The sequence below is a fragment of the Babylonia areolata genome, chromosome 32 (assembly GCF_041734735.1).
Source record: "Babylonia areolata isolate BAREFJ2019XMU chromosome 32, ASM4173473v1, whole genome shotgun sequence".
NCBI classification, from domain to species: domain Eukaryota; kingdom Metazoa; phylum Mollusca; class Gastropoda; order Neogastropoda; family Buccinidae; genus Babylonia; species Babylonia areolata.
The window spans coordinates 4,763,790-4,791,267 of record NC_134907.1 but is presented as its reverse complement, the minus strand read 5'-3'; the positions used below and the strand labels follow the sequence as shown (position 1 = coordinate 4,791,267).

Here is a 27,478-nt window from a genome sequence, read left to right as displayed (position 1 = left end):
AGCTGGAATTGAACCCAGACCCTCACAGACACTGCATTGGCAGATAATAGAACCGGCTTCAGGACAGTCTGTGTGCCTTCCCTTATATGGGAGGGGATTAGTGGCCCAGTGTTAACGCGGGAAGTCATGTGAGCGTGGGGGATCGAACCTCACACTCGCCACAACTGTCTTTCCCACCTTGAGTGGTGGTCTGGACACCAGTCATTCGGGTCGGACAATAAACTGAGGTCCTCCTGTGCAGCATGCACTTAGCGCACGTAAAAGAACCCACGGCAACAAAAGGGTTGTTCCTGGCAAAATTCTGTAGAAACATCCACTTCGATATGAAAAAACAAATAAAACTGCACGCACCAGCCGCCGTGGCGAAGTGGTTAGCGTCGCGGACTGACGGCTGGGAGGACGCGGGTTCGAATCTCAGCGGAGGTGGGTTTTTCGGCCCGTGGCCGGCTCCTACCCAGAGTTGAGTGTGCTGTGGGCTTAAATGGGGAGACTGGGACCACACAGTCGAGTGTCATCCACTTCAAGGATGCGTCTTTGGGTGTGTTGCTCTAATTACCTGACCAGCACTGCAAGTGGCTGTATTTCTCGGGCCTGGTTAACGCCATGATATCATTATGACAGGAAGCGTAGAGTACAGCCTTGTCACGCAGTCCCAAAACAAAATGGACCTCCATAGCATCATCGTCATCATCATCGTCATCCTCCTGCTCCTTCATCGTCATCAATATAAAACAAAATAGTCTCAAAGTCTGTGGCCTTTCATGCCCTGCTCTCATGGTGACCTCAGTTTCGATACCCCTCCACTTCCGTGCTTGGGGTGAGTCCTGTCAATGTCGTCAGTGTCGGCAGATTCATGGGGGGCTGTTGTTTGAGGGACGTGGTGGCGGTCTCCACTCCGGGAGGGACGCTCACTCAGTCTGGCTCCGCGACTAAGCCATTATTGTCGTTAGTAGGGGGCTTAGTAGGTGGTGTCCTAAGTACGTTGAATCAGAACAGGCACCACTGAACACCACCGAAGTGACTCAGCAGCAGTGCAGGGTCTCCTCTGGTGTGTGGCCTCCTGGCGACCTAACATTGATGGTTCCCTGTGAACTGCCGACGCTGGAACTGCGACGGACGAACCCGGGTGTGGCTGTGTATGGGGGAATCTAAATGAGCGGTGTGGGAGTAATGCCACTGAAACGGTGCAGATGATGGGGCAGAAAAAATAAATAAATAAATAAATAAATAAATAAATAAAACTGCACGCAGGAAAAAATACAAAAAAATGGGTGGCGCTGTAGTATAGCGACGCGCTCTCCCTGGGGAAAGCAGCCCGAATTTCACACAGAGAAATCTGTTGTGATAAAAAGAAATACAAATACAAATAAGTACATATGTCTCCCAATGACATGTTCGAAGTTGATGTTCAGCCTTGACACACATGACCTTGACCTAAATTCTGGCAGGATTACGTCAACTGCACGTTCACCGAGGGGGGCACGGCCACGCCCGGCATGTGTGACTACAGCTGCGCCATGTTCTACCCTTACGTCATCGCTTTCTGCGTTCAGAGTCTGTTCGGCACTGTGGCCATCATTCCCAAACTCATCGTCTATATCAGGTACGTCGTTTCAATTTCAGTTTCAGTTTCGCAAGAAGGTGTCACTGCGTTCGGACAAATCCATAAACGCTACACCACATCTGCAAGGTAGATGCCCGACCAGCAGCATTACCCAACGCGCTAAGCAGGCCTGGAGTGCGTGCATAATATTAGTGTACCCATCAGAGTGGATTTCTACAGGATTTTGCCAGAGAACAGCACTCATGTCGCCGTGGGTCATTTTTCATCAGAGCGCTAAATGCAGAGTTTGACAGACACTGAACCAGCGGATAAGCGTCTTAACCATTCTGCTACCTTCCTCCTCGAGGTACGTCGGAGACGGAATAGTGACGTCATGTCAAATTAACTGTATAACCGCCAAAGAGAAAGTCATAGTTATGTGGTCGTGTTTCTCATGCTTACATCACAAACACTAGATTTGATTTTACCTGCGACGTACTGCCGCCTTTCGTCGAGGGGGAATCCATCTGATAAATGACGAACGAGGGAACAACAACCCATTTCAAAGACATGTACATTTTCAAATAATTAAAACTTTACATGAGATTATACTGACACATCTGAGAAGATTTCACATATCCAACATTAACAGCATAAAAAGACTCTCGTAATAAACATCTACATGTTTTAATATTCAAAGAGGTCACAAAGAATTATACCGGAGATTAGAAAAGAGAGATAAACCACTTGCAGAAAATGCTGAAGCCAGGCAGCCTGCGCCGCGAGACGCATTCATTATTCATGAGCTGCCTTTGCCCCGCCCAAACTAAGGGAAAGCGTCAGTCGAACGCAGTCTCCTGAGTGATTTTATAATTTGGATTACACCTTTTTTCCCTTTTCTGTTTGCTTCATCCCACGCAGATGTCAAACTCAATTTTGTTGTGAATAACATTCCTAAATATTTATATGTATTGGTTACTTTTATTTCCCTATCCCCACAGCACCATTTTTCACGAGTCGAAAGATGACCTCCATTGCGGAAAACTATAATATTGGTCTTATCGAGATTCACTGTTTGTTGTAGTCTGTCTGTTTCTTGCTTAAGGGCATTTAATTGATTTTGTAACCCTATGGGTGTGTCAGACAAGAGAACAACATCATCAGCAAATAGCATTAAGAGCAAATCTGTTGCGCCAGGTATCATTTGTATTCCATGTCTCCCCTTCTTTGATAACTCCACTGCCAATTCACTGATGAAAAAGGAAAACAGCTGTGAGCTTAGCATACAACCTTGTTTAACCCCTCTTGGACACTGAAAAAAGTCTGAATAAATACCTTTGTCACGAACACATACTAGTACAGAATCGTAGATGCTTTTAACAGCCATGTAAAACTCCCGAGAGAGAGAGACAGAGACAGAGACTTAGAGAGAGAGAAAGAGCACAATACAACGGTCTGCTCGGGCAACATGAAGCGTTCGTATATATATGAATTATATATATGATTATGTACATATAGATAGATTTAGATTTACATACTGATAGATCTATATGAAATTATGTATGTATGTATTCATGTATGTATGTATAGACAGATGTTAGAAGAGAGACAGAGCTGAATATGTGTTTTATGTTTTGATATATATATATATATATATATATATATATATTTTTTTTTTTTTTTTTTTTTTTTTTTTTGTTTTGTTGAAGAAATGGCGATGTAAACCAGAAAGTGTGAAGAAAAAGTAGCGTTACGAAAACGCAGTTCAATAATTTACAACTGTCTCTCTCATGTGCAACATTGCGCTGGGGGGGCGGGGGGCGGGGTGGGGGGAAGTTGGTGGTGGGGGGAGCTGCTTTATTTTCTTTTTATATTATCTACATTCAAGCAGATGCAAACGTGCTAAAAACCAAGCAAAAATGAATCGGTTTTCATTGTATACAGCGAATCTTACTACACGTGGGAAATTCCAGGCTTAACTTAACTTTCGCTTTACTGCAGCTGAACCGTCAGAACCGACTAGTTTCCTTCAGGTGGGGAAGGAGAGGGTGATTTATCCCCACCCTTCCGCACTGCGTGTGTGCCCCAAAACGGCTTCAGCACTGTTATAGACAGTAAGAAGGGGCCTGCCGCGAGTGGTTTATCTCTCTTTTCTAATCTCCGATTATACTGACATATAACAGATCATGTTACGTATTTAAGAGCAAGTGACAGCATAAAAAAGAACAGTTAAAACATATCAGATAACAGTTAGAAATCTCTCTCTCTCTCTCTTTTCTTATTTCTTTCTCATATACATCTACATTTGCGCCTTCAGCCTCATCACCACCCAGTACCTCCCCCCCCCCCCCCCCCCCCCCCCCCACACACACACAAAACACTGAGACTCCTCTTTGCACATGCGTTCTGTTTTGATTATGGTCCCATTAAAGAACGCTGGGGAAATAGACCTAATGCTGCGTACGTCGACATTTTCAGTGGAAAAATAAGACTGATAATTAATCTAACGACAGTTATGAACAGTCTGCGATCAACAGTGAAAAAAGGAAATTTTCTATCTAAAATTACGTTTAAATAACATACTTACCGTGACCCAACTAGTGCAGACTCCGGCAGGGGTCTGACGTTCCTGTCCTGTGCAAACTACTATCCGCCTATGCGGAGAAAACGAAACTACGGCCGATAACCTCCCGGAAGTAGGTAACCTCCCCTTTGTCCCGCTGGCTAGCGCTCTCTTTTGACGGCAATATGCCATCACCAGCGCAGCGAGCAGGGAGAACAGGAAGCGGGGAGGACGGGAGGGTCTTAAATTTGGGTCACGGTAAGTATGTTATTTAAACGTAATTTTAGATAGAAAATTTCCTTTTAATTACACATACTTAACCGTGACCCAACTAGTGCAGAATAGCGCGACAAGGTGGAGGGCTCACCTGTTCTACTGTCTGTGTGCTGTGATGGCCTGTTGTGCAACTACCACAGAAGCGATGCCTCTTGCGCCATCATCCCGCAGGCATGCGACGTCTCTCTGGTAGAAGTCAATGAGCCATCATCCCTAAAGCGATAGGTGTCCCTCAAGTAGAATTCGACGAAGTAGAGTGTACTGTGTCACCTAAGGATATTGGTGCGGGCAAAGGAGACAGGTCCGCAGCTGTATTGTGGGGGAGGTCTGTGGACCACAGCTGTGCTGATAAATGTAGCGCAAGGAAAATCGGGTCGGTGGGTTGAATCCACACTTTACTGAGAGCCCTTCGAATCAAAGGAAGGGAAGGAAACACGTACCCTTATAGGGTTGTCTCATCTGAGCGCGGTTGAGCGTCAATGCAAGGAGGTGCGCATGTGGTTTGATCTGATGATTCCACATCGGATGTGGGCCGATAGTGGAAGTGATTTTTGTGTTTGAAGGAAACTGTGGCACGAGACAGAGGTAGGTCGCCGTGTTGGGCTTGCCTTAGGCATGACAGCCAGATCTGTAGAGCTCCTTCATGCGAGCTGACAGGCGATGGGCACTCCCCCCCTCCCCCCCCCCCCCCCCTTTTTTTGTCGTTGCCAAAAAAATGACAGCACTGGTATGTTGCCTATGCATAGAATGGCAGACATTTGGCAACAAAAGACTTGATGTCCCTGGTGTCTCTGGGACAGGGTTGTGTAATTGCCCAGGTAGGTACCATCACGAAGGGGCATACGGAAGGCTTGGTGGCTTCTCTACCTGAGTGTGGCATGTTGGAGCAACCTGCAGAAAGTTGTCGGCAGTCAATGGCTGGGTTGGACCAGGCTGTGGAAGTGCATTTCATGTGCCCACAGGTCACTGATTCTCATTCTGTGGTGGAATTCCCAAATGGAAGAGGGTTTCCATGGGGAAAATTTTTGCTGAAGGTTCTTTAGTGAGAAAGGGGACCAGATCCATGACAGGCCTCTGGCTGTGTATGGTGCGCACTGAGTCTGGGATGGAGCGGGGCGGGGCAGGGAGGTAAGTGGCTCAAGATGTGTTGTACTGGCTATTGACATCAAGGCACTGATCTGACATACGTTTTTAGTATGGCCAACTGCAAGGTGAGAGCTGTATTATCAGTGGTTTCTTAATTGCAAAAGGAAATCATTTGCAGCTTAGTCTTTCATGAATGACTGTGTCTCTCAGACTAGAAGTCAAATTGCACTGGGACTTAGTGCTGTAGCCTTGGGCCTAAGTAGCCTTTGGGAACCGTCCCAATGATGAGTCCTGAGGCCCTCTTGATTGAGGGACCGGGGATGCAACTTGGGCAAAACGCTCTCTACTATAAATTGTATAATCGAATTCCAGCCCGAATAGTCTGGACAGCAGTGCTGTTCTGATGGTGACTGTCGTACACGACTGATTATCATATATTGTTCCTAGGAGGACACCAATCAGCATGGGTAAATCAGGAAACAGCTGCTGTGTGCTTCAGGGACGAAGGTGTTCACCATGCAGATTATGTTGCAATGTAAGGAAGCCGGAAAGAGTTGACGGGGTCTTGTGGTGCAACCGTGTGTCTGAAAGACATGGTGCTTGCTTCCGAAGTGACAACAAAGTCATCCTCTGACAGGCCCTTGACTGAAGGCTGGGGCTCCATGATGGGATAGCCTGCCTAGGCTAGAAACCCCTGGAAGTGTCTCATTGGAAAGACAGTGCTTGAAGAGAAATGCCCATCTGTAACAACAGCAGTGGTTGTGTGTTGAGGCTGAAAGGATCGGGCAGGGAAGACCAAGTGCAGAAAGTGCTTTCCAACGCCAACTGTTTGAGACGTCAATGCTGGATCTGTGTTCAAGCAAGGTGATGGGGTGAACTAATGTGCTTGAATGCGGCATCTGCCGTGCTGGTATGAGTGGGCAGAAAGGTACACCCCTGTGGCTAATGGACGGTTCGTTGTGCTCTGTGAGACGCATCCGTCCTCGTCAATATGCCTTTCTCCCAAATGTAGAGGAAAACAATTATGACCCAGGCCTTCTGCTACTAGAGAGGAGTGGAAGAGATGGGCTTAGGGTGATTGTCTCCTGCCCAGTGGGCAGTTTTTGGGTCCGCTAAAACTTGCAAGGCAAAGATAGACCCCCCTTCATGGGAAGGCTGGCTAGGATGTAGGGCCCGTGTGGAACTGTTGTCACAACCACAGTGGTGCAAACCAAGGGTTGTTGTAGGCAAGGGGGGGAAGAAGGGATGCCTTACAAACTGGGAAGGAATGAAGGGCATGTGTGTCCGGAGTGGCACCTCTAAGTTGGACTGCCTCATCCCTCCTTGTGCATCTCCAGCCTTATGGGTGATTGTTGCAGGCAAATGAGTTGGGTTGCCTTGTCCGTCCTTGCACCAAGAGAGGGCATTCTTAGCCCTGTGGGTGTGAAGGGGGTGTGTGTGGGTCCCTAAGGACCAGCCACTACTGAAATGTGAAGGAGCATACATTCAGGCGTGAATGAGGCTTTTTTTTCTTTCTTTTTTTTTGTGAGTGCAGTCGTCCTCCGAAAGCAAGGTAGGAATGAATTTATGAAAATGAATACATATATGTGCAAAGGGATTATAAACTTCCATCAACTCAAGTGATGATGTCAGAAATATGCCAATGACAAGAGATCGAGACACAAGAAATAAGCGGCTGTATAAACATACGTGTAGCAAGCACAGATATACCCAAGTAAATGGGTAAGTATGCATAATCATCAATGGAAAGGAATCTGTCTATGCACCTATATATGAGATGTACATACACACATGAATAAAGTGCCAGTACGTAGAGGCAGAGAGTTCTGGGCATTGTGAACAGAAGGCCGCAAATGCAAGTGTGCCTGTATTGCTATGTAGGGAATCTCAATGAATAGATGTCAATGAATAGAGATAGAAATATAATTGTACATGTTAATATGAAAGTCGTCTGAACCTATCCCATAAGCACACACACGTGTATACCGAGGAATAAGTACACATCTATAAGTGAAAGCAGAAATGTGTATGAATGTAGCAAGATATCTCATAGATATAGATATATATATATATACACATATATATAGATTTTTTAATTTTTTTTTTTTTGTGTATATATATATATATATATATATATATTTCGTGATTGTTGATTGTGATAATAAATCAAAAGGATAGAAGGGGAAATATTGTGATTTATTTCCTGTGGCCAATAGCCTGAGAAACAGCAAGAAAAGTGCAGTTGCTATGCAAAGATGTGTAAAGTCCATGACTGGGCATGAGGACCCAATGAGAAACCGAAGAAAACATCGTTGGTGGACAGCACGGGGGGCAGGAGTGACGTGCTGTGTCAGCGAAAGTAACTACAGCTTCAAGCGCCTAGGTTATAAATGCGGAGTTGCCTCCCTTGGCGCCGATAATCGTCGAAAAGGAAGGTGTCTTTAGAGCACATATCCCCTGGTGCGACGTGTCCTCGCTGAACAGGGAGGAGTGTCATGCTGTGTGTGAGAGTCCGTGGTTCGATGCCACCGTAACCGACACAGGTGAGAACGACCGCAAGGGGAATAATTATAATGTCCCTTAGTGCCGTGGGCATCCCAACCCGAATCGGTCGCCATCGGACGCGAGACGGTCGGGGCATGTGGCATGACGACGCCGTAATCCAGTGTTATGGGCGTCATGGACGAGGGGGAGACAGGTCCGTCGGCTTGCCGTGGGATGTGCATCCCCCTGTAGCTGAACGGCGGTCCAACCTCGCGAATAGCTCCTGCGAGAGGACCAACATTCAGTTGTTGTGTGTTGACGGATAAAGGGATAGACAAGATCGGCCCGAGCACTGCCGAGAGGCAGGATCGAGTTATTAAGAGGTACTCCAAAGTGGAAGTGCCGATATTAGTCTGGGTAACAGCAGAGTTAGGCAATGGGGCAGAAGAATCCAGCACTGCCGAAGTTCCAATGGGGTGTGCACGTACCTGCGCTGTGGGTGAGGGGCGGTGCAGGCGCAAGGTGTGGCACCAGGAGGCAGAGTGGTGCATAATTGCTGCAGCAAGTTAGTGATGAGTTGCTGGTTGTTTGGTTGAGCAGCTTGCTGAGACACCATTAGTGGATGGGAAACAGCAGCACTCGGCGGTGTGGCAGATGGGGTCATCACCGCATAGCTTGGTGGGACCGTGCACGCACTCGCACTGAAGGCGAGGAGCAGTGCCGGTGCAAGGGAAGTAACTGCGGCGGTCACTGGCAAGGGAGCCAAAGCAGGGGTTGCCTCCCTTGGGTCGGTGATCCGGACAAGGAGGTGGTTGCACGCGTATGGGCAAGCGTGTCCCCTAGTGGTCCACCTTCCTCCCTACACCAGGGGAGGGTTTGGTGACCTTTGTTCCGTTTTCTTGGATCCAACGCTAGAGAAATGATGTTGTAAAGAAGGAAAAGGAGTTAATTAGATGATGTATGTGACAAATTGTACGGTCAAAACTCAATCCGGACTAATAGTTTTCTCCCTTACTTTTCTGTACAGACGACCCATTTGTTTGGGTTCGGAAAAAAATCGCAAAAAATAGAAACATAAAGTAACTGAACAAAACTCACTGTACTTGACTCGCTGACGCCTCTCCTCACGTCGTGTGAACGCTCACCCCCTCCCTCCCTCTTCACTGCTCTCAGAAGCTGAGTCACTGTCAGTACCTTCTTGCTGGTAGCTTCCTTCACTGCAGATACTTTATTCAACATCTTCATCATCCTCGTCGATGTCGAAACCTTCTATTTGAAGCATTTCAATCACTTCAGCAGCAGTAAAAGCCGCTGTCGCGATCTAGTTTGCTCCAAAAATTTCCGCTTGTATTGCCTGCGACGCCATTTTCGATACGTACGCAGATTAGCTTGTCGTGTGGGGGTCCTGAACTCGCTGGCTCGCTGTGGAGTGTGTTGGTACGAAATCTCATGATGAAACTTTCCATTCGACCCTTGACACGTTCGCAGTGCCCGGTGTAGTTGCGATTGTTATGCTACCCCATGAGGAATACGTCGAAATTTTTTTCATTGTCGAAACCGCTTTCGCGTTCCATCGTCCAGAGTGAGTTTTAACAGTGTTCTAAGTATGGGACAATTCCACTGAGTATGGGAAGGCGTGAAAAACAGAAATGACCTGTTCTCTGATGCCGAGACCTTTTGGTTGGACACAGCCAGAATGCCAGGGGTGCACTGTCCTTTTTCAACACTTTTACTTGTTTTTGTTTTTTAACATAAAAGACCTTGATATCTGAGGAAAATTCAGAAATAATATTGTGAGGGTTGTACACACAACGTTCGAATTTACAAATAATAAAGAGTGGTAACTCTCTCCATTCACAAGGTACACAACTTCAAGTCAGTGCTGCTTACGCTACCGATCCAGCTAACACACAGGTAAATAAATAAATGAAAAGTTACTTTGGAACAAACCCATACCCTTCCTCGAGAAAAATTAACACTGGGCCTGTCTTTATACCGATCGCTTGACATGTGTACACAGCAGCAAAGACAGAAGAAATATGCAAACACAAATTAGCTTTTATTCAAGACTGATATAGCCTTTTTAATTATGAACAAGCCACACAGAACACATGGACAATACAGAACAAACACATGGTTGCCTCGGTGGTTTTTCAACTGGAAATTAAAAACAATGAGGCCAGGAGATTAAACGATTAACAAATAGTAAAGAGTGGTAACTCTCCATTCACAAGGTACACAACTGCAAGTCAGGGCTGCTTACGCCACAGATCCAGCTAGCACACTGTGAATTTCGAATGTTATGAAAATATGCATTGTTTGTGATGAGGGATTCCATACACTTTCTGTACATGAAGTGACAAGTGTTTATTCGGCCAAACTACAGAACTGTTGACATGAGACAGGTTGTTTATGCTGCAGGTCTACCGAGGAGCGAGACAAAGCCTTGGCTCTGGGATTCAACGCCTTCATGACATCCATCATGGGTTAGTGTTTGTTCTGTTCGTCTGTGTTCGTTCGTTCTCTCTCTTTCTCTCCCTCCCTCTCTCTCTCTTTGTGTGTGTGTGTGTGTGTGTCACTCTTTCTGCTTTCATCGATCCATCTGTCTGTCAGTCCATCCACGGTTGTCGGTGTGTGAGAACGAGTGAATATGATCGAGTGAGTGGTTGTGTGTGCGTGAGTGTGTGTGTGTGTGTGTGTGTGTGTGTGCGCGCGCGCGCGCATATGTGTGCGTGTGCGTGTGTGTGTGTGGATATATGTATACATATATGTAGATAGATTGTTAGGTAGATAGATATGTGTGTTTGTGTGGATAGCTCTCTCTCTCTCTCTTCCCCCCTATATATATATATATATATATATATATATATGTATATATCTGTGTGTGCGTGTGTGTGTGTTTAAGTGTATCCACGTGGCGCGTGTACACGCAAAATTCAAACGTGAACATGCTTAAAAATGTACAACCCCCCCACCCACCCCACCCACCCCCTTTCCGTCCGGCAAGCAAACTTCCAGTGACGTTTCTTTCTTTCTGCTTTCAGGCTGGATGCTTGGACCCATCTGTTTCGGTAAACTGATTGACGGGATCTGCATCCAGTGGGAGCAGAGCTGCACGGGGGGCGGGGCCTGCCTTCTCTATGACAATGACAACTTCCGGTTGAAGTTGATGGGATACCAAATCATATTTCGGGGTCTGTCTCTCATGTTTGTTGTCCTGGCGTTCATCGCTGCCAAAGTCACCAATAAATTTGAGAAGAACAATGGCGATCCCCTCGACGAGGTCACTACGATGACATTGAAAGTTGCAGAGAAGGGAGACAACTGGTCAGAGAAAGAAAAAATGGCTGAAACGCAAAACTGATGACGTAAACAAGTGGGCGGTCGTGTGTCTTTGCTGCCAAGGAGTTATGGTTTACGGGAAAGCGGGTACGTTGAGTCAGAAAAAAAAGATTTTTTGTTATAACTTCAAACATTATTCAAACATTCCACTCCAGTTAACTTTAAACAAAACATTATTCATCTGTGAACATATACACGCAACGGAAAGTTATTTTTTCCATTAATCACGTCACAAAACCAAAAACAAAACGGTAGCCAACGCTGACTCAATCTTCCCCACTGTGTGGTATGTTGAGTCCCCCCCTGGGATACGTTGAGTAATCTATTGAGTAGCGCTCTGCAAGTAAATACAGTTTTTTCTGTCATCATCCTGTTTGATCTGTTTGGCCTGCAAAAGAGTTTTTTTTCTATTGATTAAACGAATCAAACACAACTGACCGAGAACAATAAGGACATGAAATATTCTTCAATACCCTTGAATTATACAGCATGAATAGGGAAAAGTAACTGTAAAACCATATTCATCTGGAATGTTCTCGAGAATAGCTTCTCGGATCACTGACACAAGTTACAAATGAAAACGTTGGCCTGGTCACTATCTGCACAAGCCTCATGGCACCATCCTTTGCAACCACTGCACTGAATTCATCCTTCCCCAGGTTTGGACTGTCAAAACAGTACACAACAAATTATGCAGCGATCATCCTGGTTGTGGGCACACCTTGGATCTTGTCTTGTGTGTGATTTTTCGAGCCATGTGTCTGCTGTTCTGTTGCATGCATTGTTTTCTCAGGCCTTTCCTCCTCAGCAGATTTGTTAGGCAGATCTTTGGTTGTCTCCACTGAGTTTCACATTCATCGGTTTCAGCGGCTTTCTCTATTTTATTTGTTTGCAGGATTGTCTGATGATAAGTTTTCAACATTGAATGTCACAGTGGTCTCTTCGTATTCAGACAGTGGGTCGAACATGTTGAAGAAAACACTTGATGTTGCATCATCAAAAGACACGTCTGCCAGAACAGGAAGTGAAGCATCTCCCGTGTTCATCACAGATATCTTCAAACTGACAATTTCATATGGGACAGGGCTGTTGCTGAATGTTGAAGCAGTGGTGTTGAGATAACAAACCAGATCTTTCACGCTGCTGAACTTAAGAAGAACAACACACACACCCTCCCCCCCCCCTCCCCCATTGGTGATGGCATGCCAGAATCATTTCTGGAATGAGAGTCAAATATGTAGCAAGTGTCTCCTTCAGTGGGTTTGTACAACATTACTGACAATTCTTTGATGATCATCACACAGGCTGGTGCTTGGCTGAAAATGGTTTGAAGATTTCTGTTCAGAATTTCCTTCATTGAGGGTGTCTTGTCGTCTGTGAGGATACCACAAACTGGCAAACCCTGGTCAACAAAGATCACTTTCATAATGTCAGAGACCAGAGATATCCCGTTTCATTTTCTGGCTGAAATGAAATATGTTTGTACAAGCGATCACCATTAATCAGAATACAATCCAGGTCTTCTCTTGACCGCTGAGTTACGTTCTTTGTGGCCGCATGAGAAGCGGCAGTGGTTGCCATGGCTGTACACTGGAGACCTCACGATTCAGATTGGAAGACACGATGTCTTTGATGCCAGGATGCTTTCAAGACTGAAACAGGTGGACGGCCTGAAGTATCTGGTGCTGAATTCAGACATTTCTTCACACCAGTCACTTTTGTAGCTGGTCGGTTTCTTTTTTGCAGCAATGAGTTGTGCCTTTTCAGGAGTATCTGTCCAGAGTCTACTTTTCTCCCTAGGCTTTGTCTTTCTGTTTGTCTGTTTTCTGCTGCCTGCTTTTGGAAGGCGCCTCACTGTTTCAGGTGGAAAAGTTTGATCGATGTCACTTGTGCATTGTGGACTCTCAATTGTGACTGGAGGGACTGGCAGATCATTTTGAACTGCTGGTGGTGTCTCAGTTCTGATAGGTTGAGCTGGTTGGTCATTCTCTGGTTCACACCAAGCGGTCTGAGCATTGACAGGTGGGTCTGGAGGTACACTGTACTCCTTGTGTGTAGGCTGGCCCTCGTCTTCCGTGATTTTCTGTGGCTCTGGCACAGTTGATTGAATGAAATCTGATCCCGTGAAAATATCAGAACCAGCAGGGCAATTGCAGTGCTTTGGAAGCCAGACACAATGTTTGTTATGGCGAATGCTCTTGGATAAGCTTTCCCCACGATTTCAGCCACATCGTGAATGCTCATTCTCTGACTAGGGTGACTGTACGTCCAGTCATTGCAGGACTTTGGCAGAAGGTTTTGAACGGTCCAAACACTGTGCGGTGAAGCGGTTGCAGACGATGGGGACAATGCGGTGGGAACGTCAGCAAGACAATGCCGTTTTCACGACAGAAATCGATTGCTTCACGGGACACGTGGCTCTCATGATTGTCCAAAAGTAGCAAAACCATCCCTGCTTTTGAGCACCTTGTATGCTTCACAAAATGTCTCAACACTTTATAAACAACTCAGCATTCATCCAGCCGCTAGGACTGCTCAGACCAAGTGAACCAGTTGGTGCTCCTTTGACCATGCTAACATGAAACCGCTTCCTGGGGAAGATAAAGCAAGGGGGGACCGTATTTCCAGTGTCATTCACGATGGCACACACAGTAACTATTTCTCCTCTCTCATGTGAGACTACCTGTGATACTTGTTTACAGCCTGATTCTGCGACTACACACGTTGAGGTTTCTGGGACGATGTAACACCTGTTTATCCACATTATATGTTCTTTTAGGTGTAACCTTGTACTTCGTGTACACTTCTTCTAGCTTGCAATAAAAGGCCTTCACATTGTGCTCACTGAAGGCAGTTGCTCGAGCAAGGCTCGTGGCTTCAGGTGTTCTCAGACTCAGCCTCTCTCTGTGGCGATGCAAAAACGAAGTCATCCAATCTTTTCCAGCAAGCCTATGTTCATTCCAGGTTGAAGGAAAAAGCCTTCTTGTTGCGAACTGCAAGTTCATAAGCCGTGTTTCGCACAGATTTTGTGTCAAGGGGAAACCTCCATGTGTGAAGTTTTCAGCAAGTAGTCCACCAGGGTGGTCTCTTCTGTCTTTGAAAACACACGTCTTGTAACGCAGGCAGGCAGAAAGCGGCATAAGTGTACTGAGGGCCAAGATGTCTTTTTTTTCGAGTGGCGTCTCAGCGTTTCAAAACTGATCCCATACCGTTCTCCCACTTTCCTAGTGGATTCCCCACCAAGGATAGCATCCAGAGCCTCCTGCAAACGTGATGCAGATATCTCTCGCCAGCTTCCCTTTCTTTTGTAATTCCGCACCATCTGTTCGAAGAAATAAGAAAATGAAAGAAAAAAAAATAGCAAACTTTTTTTTTCTAAATTAGTAAATATATATTTGATTAAGATTTTAAACAAGTGGTTTAATCTCTCACGGGGTCAGCTTGAGTCACCATGAGGGCAGGTTGACTCAGTGACTCAACCTGCCCCTACTCAACCTGCCATCCGTAAGGTGCTTTGACAAATCACAGTGTATCAAAACACATGTGTTTCTGCAGTCAGAATGCTGATATCCTTATGTTTAGTCATCTTTTTACTTTTGTTATTTGAAATATTCTCTTTTTTTTTCTTTCTCCAATGCAACACACAATAATACTCTAAGAAAAGGGAAAGTGAAACTTGCCGTTTGGCGGAGAAGACGAGTGGAATGCAGCTTGACCCACTTGTAGATTTGCCAGTCAAAATCAAAATGGCGCCAGACGTAGAATGGGTATTCCAAAACTAAGAATAGCAACAAAAACGAAAGAAGTATGCAAAATATTCTTTAAATTGAGGGTGACTCAACTTGCCCCTTGACTCAACGCACCCCGCTCTCCCCTATTGACTGCTGTGTTTTTGACAAGCTTCAGAAAAGCATGAAACAATTCTTCGTTTGTATTAAATGAATGAAATCTATTTAGGCGAATATGATCATGTTAACTGAATATGCTTATTAAGTAGTCGCATGATTAATCTGAACGACTTAATTAAAACACATGTGTAAGAAAAGTGAGCCTCTTTTGTCTTTTTTTGGCAGTGTGTATATGTATGTATGTATGTATGTATCTCTGTGTGTGTGTATGTGTGTGTGTGTGCGAGTGTGAGTGTGCGTGTGTGTGTGTTCGTTCTTTAGTTTAACGTCTTTTCATTGTGAGTGATATTAGACGAGGGTAGGAAAAAATCGAGAGGGGGTGGGGAGAAATTACTGTGCACGCATGCGAGTAAGTGAAAGTGTGTGTGCGTGCGTGTGTGTGTGTTACATATAGAAAATGATTGATTTAAGTTTTGTTTTTCAAAAAATGGCATAACAATATAACATCTTTCTAATGAAAAACTAACAACTATAACAGCGAACCAACTGGACTATTTAACAAGGAGTTGAAAAGTCATACATTAGCAATGGACTGCTGAAGATTGTCAGCACTGAAGATTATTTCAGTTCAGGGATGTGAGACTTTTATCGCAAGTTAGTATATGATCGGCTGTTACGTGAGCACCACAGATGCAAGAAACATTACTGACATATTTGGTCTTAAAACAATTTATTTTCCATCTGCAGATTAGAGAAATGATTTGCCTCTTATGAAAATCATCTTGGTAATGTTTTCCCATGAAACCATACATTTTCTCTCTCTCTGTGTGTGTGTGTGTGTGTGTGTGTGTGTGTGTTGTGTTGTGTTGTGTTGTGTTTAGTTTAACGTCTTTTCACTGTTTAGTGATATTAGACGGGTATTAAAAAAAATAAAGAAAAAATGTATGTGCGCATAGGAAATGAGGCGTGGGATACAATGTTCATTGTGTGTCAGTGTCTGGTGTCATCACATGTTCATTGTGTGTCAGTGTCTGGTGTCATCACATGTTCATTGTGTGTCAGTGTCTGGTGTCATCACATGTTCATTGTGTGTCAGTGTCTGGTGTCATCACATGTTCATTGTGTGTCAGTGTCTGGTGTCATCACAGGTTCATTATGTATCAGTGTCTGTTGTTATCACATGTTCATTATGTGTCAGTGTCTGGTGTCATCACATGTTCATTGTGTGTCAGTGTCTGGTGTCATCACATGTTCATTGTGTGTCAGTGTCTGGTGTCATCACATGTTCATTGTGGATCAGTGTCTGGTGTCATCACATGTTCATTGTGTGTCAGTGTCTGGTGTCATCACATGTTCATTGTGTGTCAGTGTCTGGTGTCATCACATGTTCATTGTGTGTCAGTGTCTGGTGTCATCACAGGTTCATTGTGTGTCAGTGTCTGGTGTCATCACATGTTCATTATGTATCAGTGTCTGGTGTCATCACATGTTCATTGTGTGTCAGTGTCTGGTGTCATCACAGGTTCATTATGTATCAGTGTCTGTTGTTATCACATGTTCATTGTGTATCAGTGTCTGGTGTCATCACATGTTCATTGAGGATCAGTGTCTGGTGTCATCACATGTTCATTGTGGATCAGTGTCTGGTGTCATCACAGGTTCATTATGTATCAGTGTCTGTTGTTATCACATGTTCATTATGTATCAGTGTCTGGTGTCATCACATGTTCATTGTGTATCAGTGTCTGTTGTTATCACATGCTCATTATGTATCAGTGTCTGTTGTTATCACATGTTCATTGTGTGTCAGTGTCTATTGTTATCACATGTTCATTGTGTGTCAGTGTCTGGTGTCATCACATGTTCATTGTGGATCAGTGTCTGGTGTCATCACATGTTCATTATGTATCAGTGTCTGTTGTTATCACATGTTCATTGTGGATCAGTGTCTGGTGTCATCACATGTTCATTGTGTATCAGTGTCTGGTGTCATCACATGTTCATTGTGGATCAGTGTCTGGTGTCATCACATGTTCATTGTGGATCAGTGTCTGGTGTCATCACATGTTCATTGTGGATCAGTGTCTGGTGTCATCACTTGTTCATTGTGTATCAGTGTCTGGTGTCATCACATGTTCATTATGTATCAGTGTCTGTTGTTATCACATGTTCATTGAGGATCAGTGTCTGGTGTCATCACATGTTCATTGTGTATCAGTGTCTGGTGTCATCACAGGTTCATTGTGGATCAGTGTCTGGTGTCATCACATGTTCATTGTGTATCAGTGTCTGGTGTCATCACATGTTCATTGTGTATCAGTGTCTGGTGTCATCACATGTTCATTATGTATCAGTGTCTGTCGTTATCACATGTTCATGTTGTCTCTGTGACAACCAAAATGGAGTTGCTGTGATGTCAAACGATGTCGGTCTGCGAGCTTTCTGTGATGTGTTCTGACGCTGATTTCTGTGATGTGTTCTGACGCTGATTTCTGTGATGTGTTCTGACGCTGATTTCTGTGATGTGTTCTGACGCTGATTTCTGTGATGTGTTCTGACGCTGATTTCTGTGATGTGTTCTGACGCTGATTCCTGTGATGTGTTCTGACGCTGATTTCTGTGATGTGTTCTGACGCTGATTTCTGTGATGTGTTCTGACGCTGATTTCTGTGATGTGTTCTGACGCTGATTTCTGTGATGTGTTCTGACGCTGATTCCTGTGATGTGTTCTGACGCTGATTCCTGTGATGTGTTCTGACGCTGATTCCTGTGATGTGTTCTGACGCTGATTTCTCTGATGTGTTCTGACGCTGATTCCTGTGATGTGTTCTGACGCTGATTTCTCTGATGTGTTCTGACGCTGATTTCTCTGATGTGTTCTGACGCTGATTTCTCTGATGTGTTCTGACGCTGATTTCTCTGATGTGTTCTGACGCTGATTCCTGTGATGTGTTCTGACGCTGATTTCTCTGATGTGTTCTGACGCTGATTCCTGTGATGTGTTCTGACGCTGATTTCTCTGATGTGTTCTGACGCTGATTCCTGTGATGTGTTCTGACGCTGATTTCTCTGATGTGTTCTGACGCTGATTTCTCTGATGTGTTCTGACGCTGATTTCTCTGATGTGTTCTGACGCTGATTCCTGTGATGTGTTCTGACGCTGACTTCTCTGATGTGTTCTGACGCTGATTTCTCTGATGTGTTCTGACGCTGATTTCTGTGATGTGTTCTGACGCTGATTTCTGTGATGTGTTCTGACGCTGATTTCTGTGATGTGTTCTGACGCTGATTTCTGTGATGTGTTCTGACGCTGATTTCTGTGATGTGTTCTGACGCTGATTTCTGTGATGTGTTCTGACGCTGATTTCGGGTTATTGAAGAAACTGGAGAAGATGGACGATGGAAGGCTTGGTGTACTGAATGACCTTGGCAACCTGGAACACGGGAGTGCACTCTGCCAATAAAGGAAAGACTGGTCTACTGGTTTCCTGATGGCTTTACACGTTAGCTTCTTTCATTTCTCTATTTCTCTTATCTTTTAAATCCAGATTTCGTGTTTCATTTCATATGCCTTTGATTTTTTTTTAAACAAAACTACCTTCGTTCATTTTATTTTAATTTATTCTAGATCATTCCATTGCTGTTCATATCATGTCACGTCACGTCATATTTTTCTATTTCATTTCATTTTTTATTGATTGATTAGTTGATTGATTGACTGACTGATTGATTTCATAAGAGTTGTGGTCAAGCGGGTAATACATCCACCCAAGGTGTTGAGAGATCCCATATCCAGAAATGGTTCGAATCCCACTCAGGTCGGTTTTTTCCCTGTCCTTCTCCACCAGACTGGGAGGGGAGGTGTCGGTGCTGGTGTTTCGGGTGACTTGAAATGCTGAAGTCCGCTGTGTACGATTCGTTCAGCGAGCGCATGTTAAAGATTTCATGACAGCAAGACGGTTTTCGTGACAAAATTCTGCAGAAAAAAATCAAATCACTCGGAAAGGGGGAAAAAAGAAGAAGAAGAAGAAAGAGAACAGAAATACATAATGACGACAGGTTGAGGCGAGAGCGGTCACTGGGGAGAGCAACCTAAAGTTCACATATAATGATGCTGCGATTGGAGAGTTATACATACATACATACATACATATGTATATTTTTTTTCCTCCTGATCGCTAGCATCCCGTCATTGTATGCTTTCAGTTGTTGTCGTTTTCCTGTTTGCTTTATCTTTATTTCGTTTTAATGTGCGTGCGCTTACATGAGTTCGTCATTATTAGACGAGTTGGACAAGAAAGAGGAGTTAGCTTACAGGTCCCACAGCCTTATTTCAGACACTGGGACATTGAATTCATGTCTACTGTGTCCAGGGATCGGCATAGGAAGGCGGGGCCCAGTCCTCTCCTTCCGCTGTATTAACCTTACCAAACTGAAGTCAGGTACCCGTTGACACCTGTGTGGAGTGAGGGACTCTGGAGGAAGGTGTCTGTCCCAAGGACACTGCACCTGGCCCGATCTGAACCTCCAACCCTGATAACTGATTCTGCCACACGGCTCCTTTAACATACAGCAGTCAGAAAATAAAACATACATACAAAAAGCAGAGAGAGACAGACAGACAGACAGTTAGACAGACAATGGGAGACAAAGATTAAAGACAAACACTCAGACACAATTTTGTCCCCCAAAATATATGTATAATGATCAAAATAAGATGAAATAAAAAGACCACAGCTATTTTATATCAACATACAGTGCATTTCTTCTTGTACAGAATAATGATCATTATATCACATGCAGTAATATCCTGCATTACAATACCAGAAATACAATTTCCGTGAGACATCAATGAATTTATCGATGTCACACATATGACGCCGCATCTCGATTACACAATCATACAACTCAAGCACTGTCATGACGTTAAATCAAAAAGTCTGCGTCTTATGTCTAAAACTTCTAGATTACATCACATTGATGTTCAGCATGTGCCCAGCAAATGAACGCTGAACACATGTCGACGAATCAGAAAACGGTTCAAGCGTCAGTTATGACGTCAGAAGTTTCAAAAAAACGATTGGTGGTTCATAAAATTATTGCCCCATGCTCCGTTTATGTACATGTACACGCTTTACACGGCATTGTTTCGCTCTGGGAATATTGTCACACAAAAGTGAAGGACATTAAAAAACACAACAAAAACAAACAAAAAAACCCCAGTCATTGTCAAGCAAATTGTATCGATGTATGTTCATATAAAATGTACCCCCGTGCCCCACTCTCCGCCATTATAACTCTCTCTCTCTCTAACCCACACCCCACCCCTCTCCGCCATCATAAATTCTATCTCTCTGACCCCCTCCTCAACCCTCTCCGCCAACATAAACTCTCTCCCTCACTCTCTCTCTCTAACACCCCCCACTCCGCCATCATAAACTCTCTCTCTCACTCTCTCTCTCTCTCTAACACCCCCCACTCCGCCATCATAAACTCTCTCTCTCTCTCTCTCTCTAACACTCCCCACTCCGCCATCATAAACTCTCTCTCTCTCTCTCTCTCTCTCTCTCTCTCTCACTCACTCTCTCTCTCTCACTCTCTCTCTCTCTAACACCCCCCCACTCCGCCATCATAAACTCTCTCTCTCTCTCTCTCTCTCTCTCTCTCTCTCTCTCTCTCTCTCTAACACCCCCCACTCCGCCATCATAAACTCTCTCTCTCTCTCTCTCTCTCTCTCTCTCTCTCTCTTTCTCTCTCTCCCACCCACCCACTTTTCCCAACCTGACACCCTTCTTCTCACTCCCACATTCATTGTCTGTCCCATTGCATCATCACCATCACGCACCCTCCTCCATTCCAACAATCAAATGAACAACGACACGACACGACATGACACGACACGATACGATACGATATGATACACGACAAGCAAACAAACATTAACACTACATGGCTTGACACGACACAACACGACACGACACAATACGACATGACACGATACGATACGATACGATACGATACGATACAACACAACACGACACGACACAACTCGACACGACACGACACGACACGATACACAAGCAAACAAACAGCAACACGACATGGCATGACACAAACAACCGACACATACGTCACGAAATGACAAACAAATGACACAACATGATACAGATAGAATAACAACAACAACTACTACTACAACATAAAAAAATTAATTAATTTAAAAAAAGAAAAAGAAAAAAAAAGCAAAACACAAACGAAAGAAAACCCGACACAACATGGCACACCACGAACGACATGATATGACACGACATGGCACACCACGAACGACATGATATGACACAACATGGCACACCACGAACGACATGATATGACACAACATGGCACACCACGAACGACATGACATGACACAACATGGCACACCACGAACGACATGACATGACACAACATGGCACACCACGAACGACATGATATGACACAACATGGCACACCACGAACGACATGATATGACACAACATGGCACACCACGAACGACATGATATGACACGACATGGCACACCACACACAACATGACATGACACGACATGGCACACCACAAACGGCATATGACACAACATGGCACACCACAAACGACATATGACACAACATGGCACACCACAAACGACATATGACACAACATGGCACACCACAAACGACATATGACACAACATGGCACACCACAAACGACATGATATGACACGACATGACACACCACAAACGACATGACATGACACAACATGACACACCACAAACGACATGACATGACACAACATGGCACACTACAAACGACATGACATGACACGACATGACACACCACAAACACCATGACATGACAGACACAACATGGCACAATACAAACTGAAACAACACACTGTACAACGCAACACAAACAAGCACCACGGCATAAAGGCACTACACGACACGACATAACAAATCACAACACAACCAAACACGAACCACACACACACACACACACACACGGGCGCGCGCGCGCGCGCACGCACGCACGCACACACGCATGCACACACACGCACGCACACACTCACACACGCACACACAAACACATACACACAGAGTTCTCAACGCATGGCGTTTTGAACGGATCTGTCAGTTTGTTTTAACCCCCTCTGGGCGGCCGCCCTCTCCAGAGCGCTGGCCAGGTTCATGTTCTTAGCGATGTGCGCCAGCTGGTTGTCCTTCTTCCACTTCATCCGCCGGTTCTGGAACCAGATCTTGATCTGCCGCTCTGTCAGGCTCAGCGCGTGCGCGATCTCGATGCGGCGTCTGCGCGTGAGGTACTTGTTGTAGTGGAACTCCTTCTCCAGCTCCAGGGTCTGGTGGCGCGTGTAGGACGTGCGCGAGCGTTTCGTGTCCTCTCCGTCTGTGGAGGGAAGGGGAGGTGGGCAGTGTAAGGGTTAATCATAGTTTGGTTTGTTACTCTTGTTGCTGCTGTTGTTGTTGTTGTTAGTAGTAGCAGTAGTAGTAGTAGGAGGAGGCGGAGGAGTGATATCTCCTTCTTCACGGGCGCAATAGCCGAATGGTTAAAGCGTTGGACTTTCAATCTGAGGGTCCCGGGTTCGAATCTCAGTGACGCATGGTGGGTAAAGGGCGGAAATTTTTCCGATCTCCCAGGTCAATATATGTACAGACCTGCCAGTGCCTAAACCCCCTTCGTGTGTATACGCACGCAGAAGATCAAATACGCACGTTAAAGATCCTGTAATCCATGTCAGCGTTTGGTGGGTCATGGAAACAAGAACATACCCAGCATGCACACCCCCGAAAACGGAGTATGGCTCCCTACATGGCGAGGTAAATAAACAAAACGGTCATACACGTAAAAAAAAAATACATGTTTGACTCGGTGTGTATATGTGCGTGCTTGAAATCTGATTGAATGACACAGGGAACGATTGATGAGCGCCCAGTGGCAGCCGTAAGTCGGCTCTACCCAGGTAGGCAGCCTGTAGTGTAAATGACCCCGTGTTTGTAAAGCGCTTAGAGCTTGGTCTCCGACCGAGGATAGGCGCTATATAAGTATACATATCTCCTCCTCCTCCTCCTCCTCCTTCTTCCTCCTACTCTTCTAATAATGATGAACACCATCATCATCTCATCATCATCATCATTAATTGATATCAGTCACGTAAAACAATGCATAGGTTACATACCGTTTCACACATGTTCCAAAATATCAGCTGCTGGCAGAGTGAGCATTACAAGTTCATTTCTACCACACTTTTCCCTAAACCTCAACATCATCAAAACTAAAGGGATTTCAAAGAAACAACATCGCGGAAGAGTGATTACACCAAAAACCAAAAACCTATTGACATCAACAGCGTTATAAAGTGATGCGAAAAGCGTTGAGGAACAATAACAGAACCTTTAATAAATGCATCTTCTATATCTTACATGTATAAGTATATATATATATATATATATATATATATACACACACACACACACACACACACACACACACATATATATATATATATATATATATATATATATATATATATATATATATATATATATGTATGTATGTACGTCTGTCTGTCTGTCTCTCCTCCCCACTCCACCCCCCCCCCTTTCTCTCTCTCTCTCTCTCTCTCTCTCTCTCTCTCTCTCTCTCTCTCTCTCTCTCTCGCCACCTGCCACAAAGCAAACTGAAAAGACACGACATGGTACAACGCGACACAGTTCTAGTTTCAGTTTCAATTTCTCAAGGAGACGTCACTGCGTTCCGACAAATCCTTATACGCTACACCATATCTGCTAGGCAGATGCCTGACCAGCCGCATAACCCAACGCGCTTCGTCAGACTCCGAGGGCATGCTGAGATATGTGTGTACCTATCAGAGTGGATATCTTATATATGTGTGTACCTATCAGAGTGGATATCTTATATATGTGTGTACCTATCAGAGTGGATATCTTATATATGTGTGTACCTATCAGAGTGGATATCTTATATATGTGTGTACCTATCAGAGTGGATATCTTATATATGTGTGTACCTATCAGAGTGGATATCTTATATATGTGTGTACCTATCAGAGTGGATATCTTATATATGTGTGTACCTATCAGAGTGGATATCTTATATATGTGTGTACCTATCAGAGTGGATATCTTATATATGTGTGTACCTATCAGAGTGGATATCTTATATATGTGTGTACCTATCAGAGTGGATATCTGCCACCCAGTTTTGCCACTCTCGTTGCCATGGGTTCTTTTTCTGTGCACCCAGTGTGTGCTGCACACGGGACCTCGGTTTATCGTCTCACCCGAATGATTTGACGCTCAGTTTGATTTTCCAGTCACACTGAGGAGAAACGGCGAGAGCGGGATTCGAACCCAGACTCTCACTGACTCTGTATTGACAGATGAACGTCTTCACCATCATGTCACCTTCCATCTAACGCGACACAAACAAGCAGTACGACATGACACCACACACACACACACACACACACACACACACACACACACACACACACACACATGTACGTATATATATATATATATATATATATATATATATATATATATATATATATATATATATATATATATATATATATATATATGTATATATATGTATGTATATATGTATGGATGTATATATATATATATATATATGGAGAGAGAGTGAGAGAAAGAGAGAGAGAGAGAGAGAGAGAGAGAGAGAGAGAGAGAGAGAGAGAGAGAGAGAGAGAGAGAGAGATTCTCTGATTTTATGTATTCGTAATTTTAGATGTTTTGTGATGATCGCGATCGGTTTCAAGTAAATAAAAAATCGTTTTCAAATTGTGGAATGGCTTTAAGCATTGTGGGTATCGTGTTCAGCACTGAGATATGAAATGTGCATTATTTTGGTATTGTGATGACGAGAATTGTTTTGCACGTGTCTGTGGGTATTTTAGTGTTTGCTTGTATGTGTCTGCAGGGCTGTGGATGTAAGTTTTTCGTGTTAGTGTTTAAATGCGTGTTTTACGTGTCTTTACATTGTACATCGCAGTCGAGTATGTTTTACATGGAAAGGCGCTCTGTAAATTGGATTATTATTATTATTATTATTATTATTATTATTATCATTATTGTTATTATTATCAACATCATCATCAGCAGCAGCAGCAGCATTTTTATCATTATTATCATTGCATAGTTGTAGCAGCAAATCCCTCCTGCAGTACAAATGTTTGTTTGATAATCCCAAGAAACAGTCTTCCCGTGTTCATTTTTTTTTTCTTTCTAAACACAGGCAGACTGTGTCACCTTCTGGAAGGAAGCCCACAAACACCATCTACTCTCGCCAACCCCTGTCACGCTTCACTGGCTCCCAACACAGCGCGGAATCACAGACAAGATCAGTGCCCTCGCTTTGACACGCACACTCTCCTGAAGCACAACCGTAATGTGACGCGACAACGTCTTGAGGACTGACACTGACAGACGGGTAGATGGATGTACCCGGATTAACTGGGCCCAATCGGGGTGGCACGCATGCGGATAAAGAGGGTGATTATTGTGTGCCGCCATGGAGGTCAAGGATTGTGTGGCTGGGGCCAAGGCTCAGGGTGTGCCTCTTGATCCCCCGTGACTGCATTGCATGCACTGAAACGTCGGAGGGTTGTTTCGTGGATACAATGAGGAGAATTGTAGATATACTGACACTCCAGCAAGGCAGCCTGGAGGGAGAGAGAGGGGTGAGGGGTGAAGAGACAGGTGACAGAAAGAGAGTGAGAGAGTGGAGTGGGGGGAGACAGACTGACTGACTGAAACCATTTACTGTCAGATTAACTGTTTGTTGTACTGACATTTTCGCAACCATTTGAATAAATATCAACTGAGCAACACAAAGAAATTCTAATTTGAGGAAAAAAAGATATGAATTTAAAAAGAACATATTTAACAAATCAATTTACCAAGTTTCATTAATATAATCACCTCAAAAAATATTCTGACACGCACATATACTCACATACGTGGATCCCCCACCCTCTCCCTACATACATGCATGCATGCACACAAACGCCCATTTAACCCCCCCCCCCTCCATCTCATTCCCCTACCCACTCACTCACACACACACTCACACTCACACTGTCTCTCACTCTTTCCCATTAAATTAAGGTTTCGTAATGTAATCAAGACGACATATTACATGTTAGAGTCGAACAATTCCACTAATTAGAATAATGGGAACTTTGCTCTACAAGTAAATCTGACGCTATCACCCAAAACGAAACACTACCTTGGATCAAATAAAACAGAGGGGAAACTCTGCAGCATGTAATATATAAAGGGATGAAACAAATTAGAAAAACCGACCAATTGGACGGGGGAGACAGACAGACAGATAGAGACAGCAGTGAATGTCGAGAAAGAAAGAGAGGGGGGAGGGGGAGCAGGCAGAGCCAGAGAGAGCGAAATACAGAGAGAGGGAGATGGCAGACAGTCAAAAGACAGACACATAGCCAGCAAAGGACACAGAGACAGACAGACAGACAGACAGACAGACAGAGATGGAGGCGGAGCTGGGATGGACAGAGACAGAGAAGCGCGCAGTGTGCGTGTATGTGTGTGTGTGTGTGTGTGTGTGCGTGTATGTGTGTGTGTGTGTGTGTGTGTGTGTGTGTGTTTGTGTGTGTGTGTGTGTGTGTGTGCGTGCGTTGCGTTGCGATGAGCTGTGTTCGTGGTCATAAGCTGTCGGTTCACAATATGCATGGCGAATCGTGAAACAGCTGTACACAACCGATCTGCCCCTCACCCTCTTCCCCCTCTCCCTTCCACTACTAGCCTCCCTTCTCCTCTCCCTTCCACTACAAACCTCCCTTCTCACACCTTCCCCCTCTCCCTTCCACTATTAGCCTCCCTTCTCCTCTCCCTTCCACTACTAACCTCCCTTCTCCTCTCCCTTCCACTACTAACCTCCCTTCTCCTCTCCCTTCCACTACTAACCTCCCTTCTCCTCTCCCTTCCACTACTAACCTCCCTTCTCCTCTCCCTTCCACTACTAACCTCCCTTCTCACACACACCCCCCCCTTCCACGTCTTGCCTCCCTTCTCCTCTCCCTTCCACTGCTAACCTCCCTTCTCAACGCTTCCTGCGACACCTACCGGCACCTTTCGGCGGCACACCTTGAACCTTGGCCTGAAAGTCCATCATTTCAGGTAAGGTGTCAAACCACCGAACAGTACTTCAGACCGTATGAAGATCTGCTGACATATTTCCAGTAAAGAAAACTAAGTCGGTATAGCCACGTGATAATGGCCATGTTAAAACAA

General features: G+C 44.6%; 2 protein-coding genes across 2 annotated transcripts in view; one reads left to right on the top strand and one right to left on the bottom strand.

Annotated features, from left to right (window-relative positions):
• Window positions 1-15,338, top strand: part of LOC143276521 (solute carrier organic anion transporter family member 2A1-like) — a 40,317-nt gene extending 24,979 nt beyond the window's left edge. The window contains exons 11-13 of the mRNA XM_076581067.1: window positions 1,449-1,603; window positions 10,374-10,438; window positions 10,997-15,338. Of these exons, the coding sequence (XP_076437182.1) occupies window positions 1,449-1,603; window positions 10,374-10,438; window positions 10,997-11,316 (540 nt within the window). The 3' untranslated portion in view covers window positions 11,317-15,338. The remainder of the gene's footprint in view (window positions 1-1,448; window positions 1,604-10,373; window positions 10,439-10,996) is intronic.
• Window positions 15,339-22,141: 6,803 nt separating this feature from the next.
• LOC143276604 (uncharacterized) overlaps window positions 22,142-27,478 on the bottom strand; it is a 59,640-nt gene continuing 54,303 nt past the window's right edge. The window contains exon 2 of the mRNA XM_076581210.1: window positions 22,142-22,559. Coding sequence (XP_076437325.1) covers window positions 22,258-22,559 — 302 coding nt within the window. The 3' untranslated portion in view covers window positions 22,142-22,257. The remainder of the gene's footprint in view (window positions 22,560-27,478) is intronic.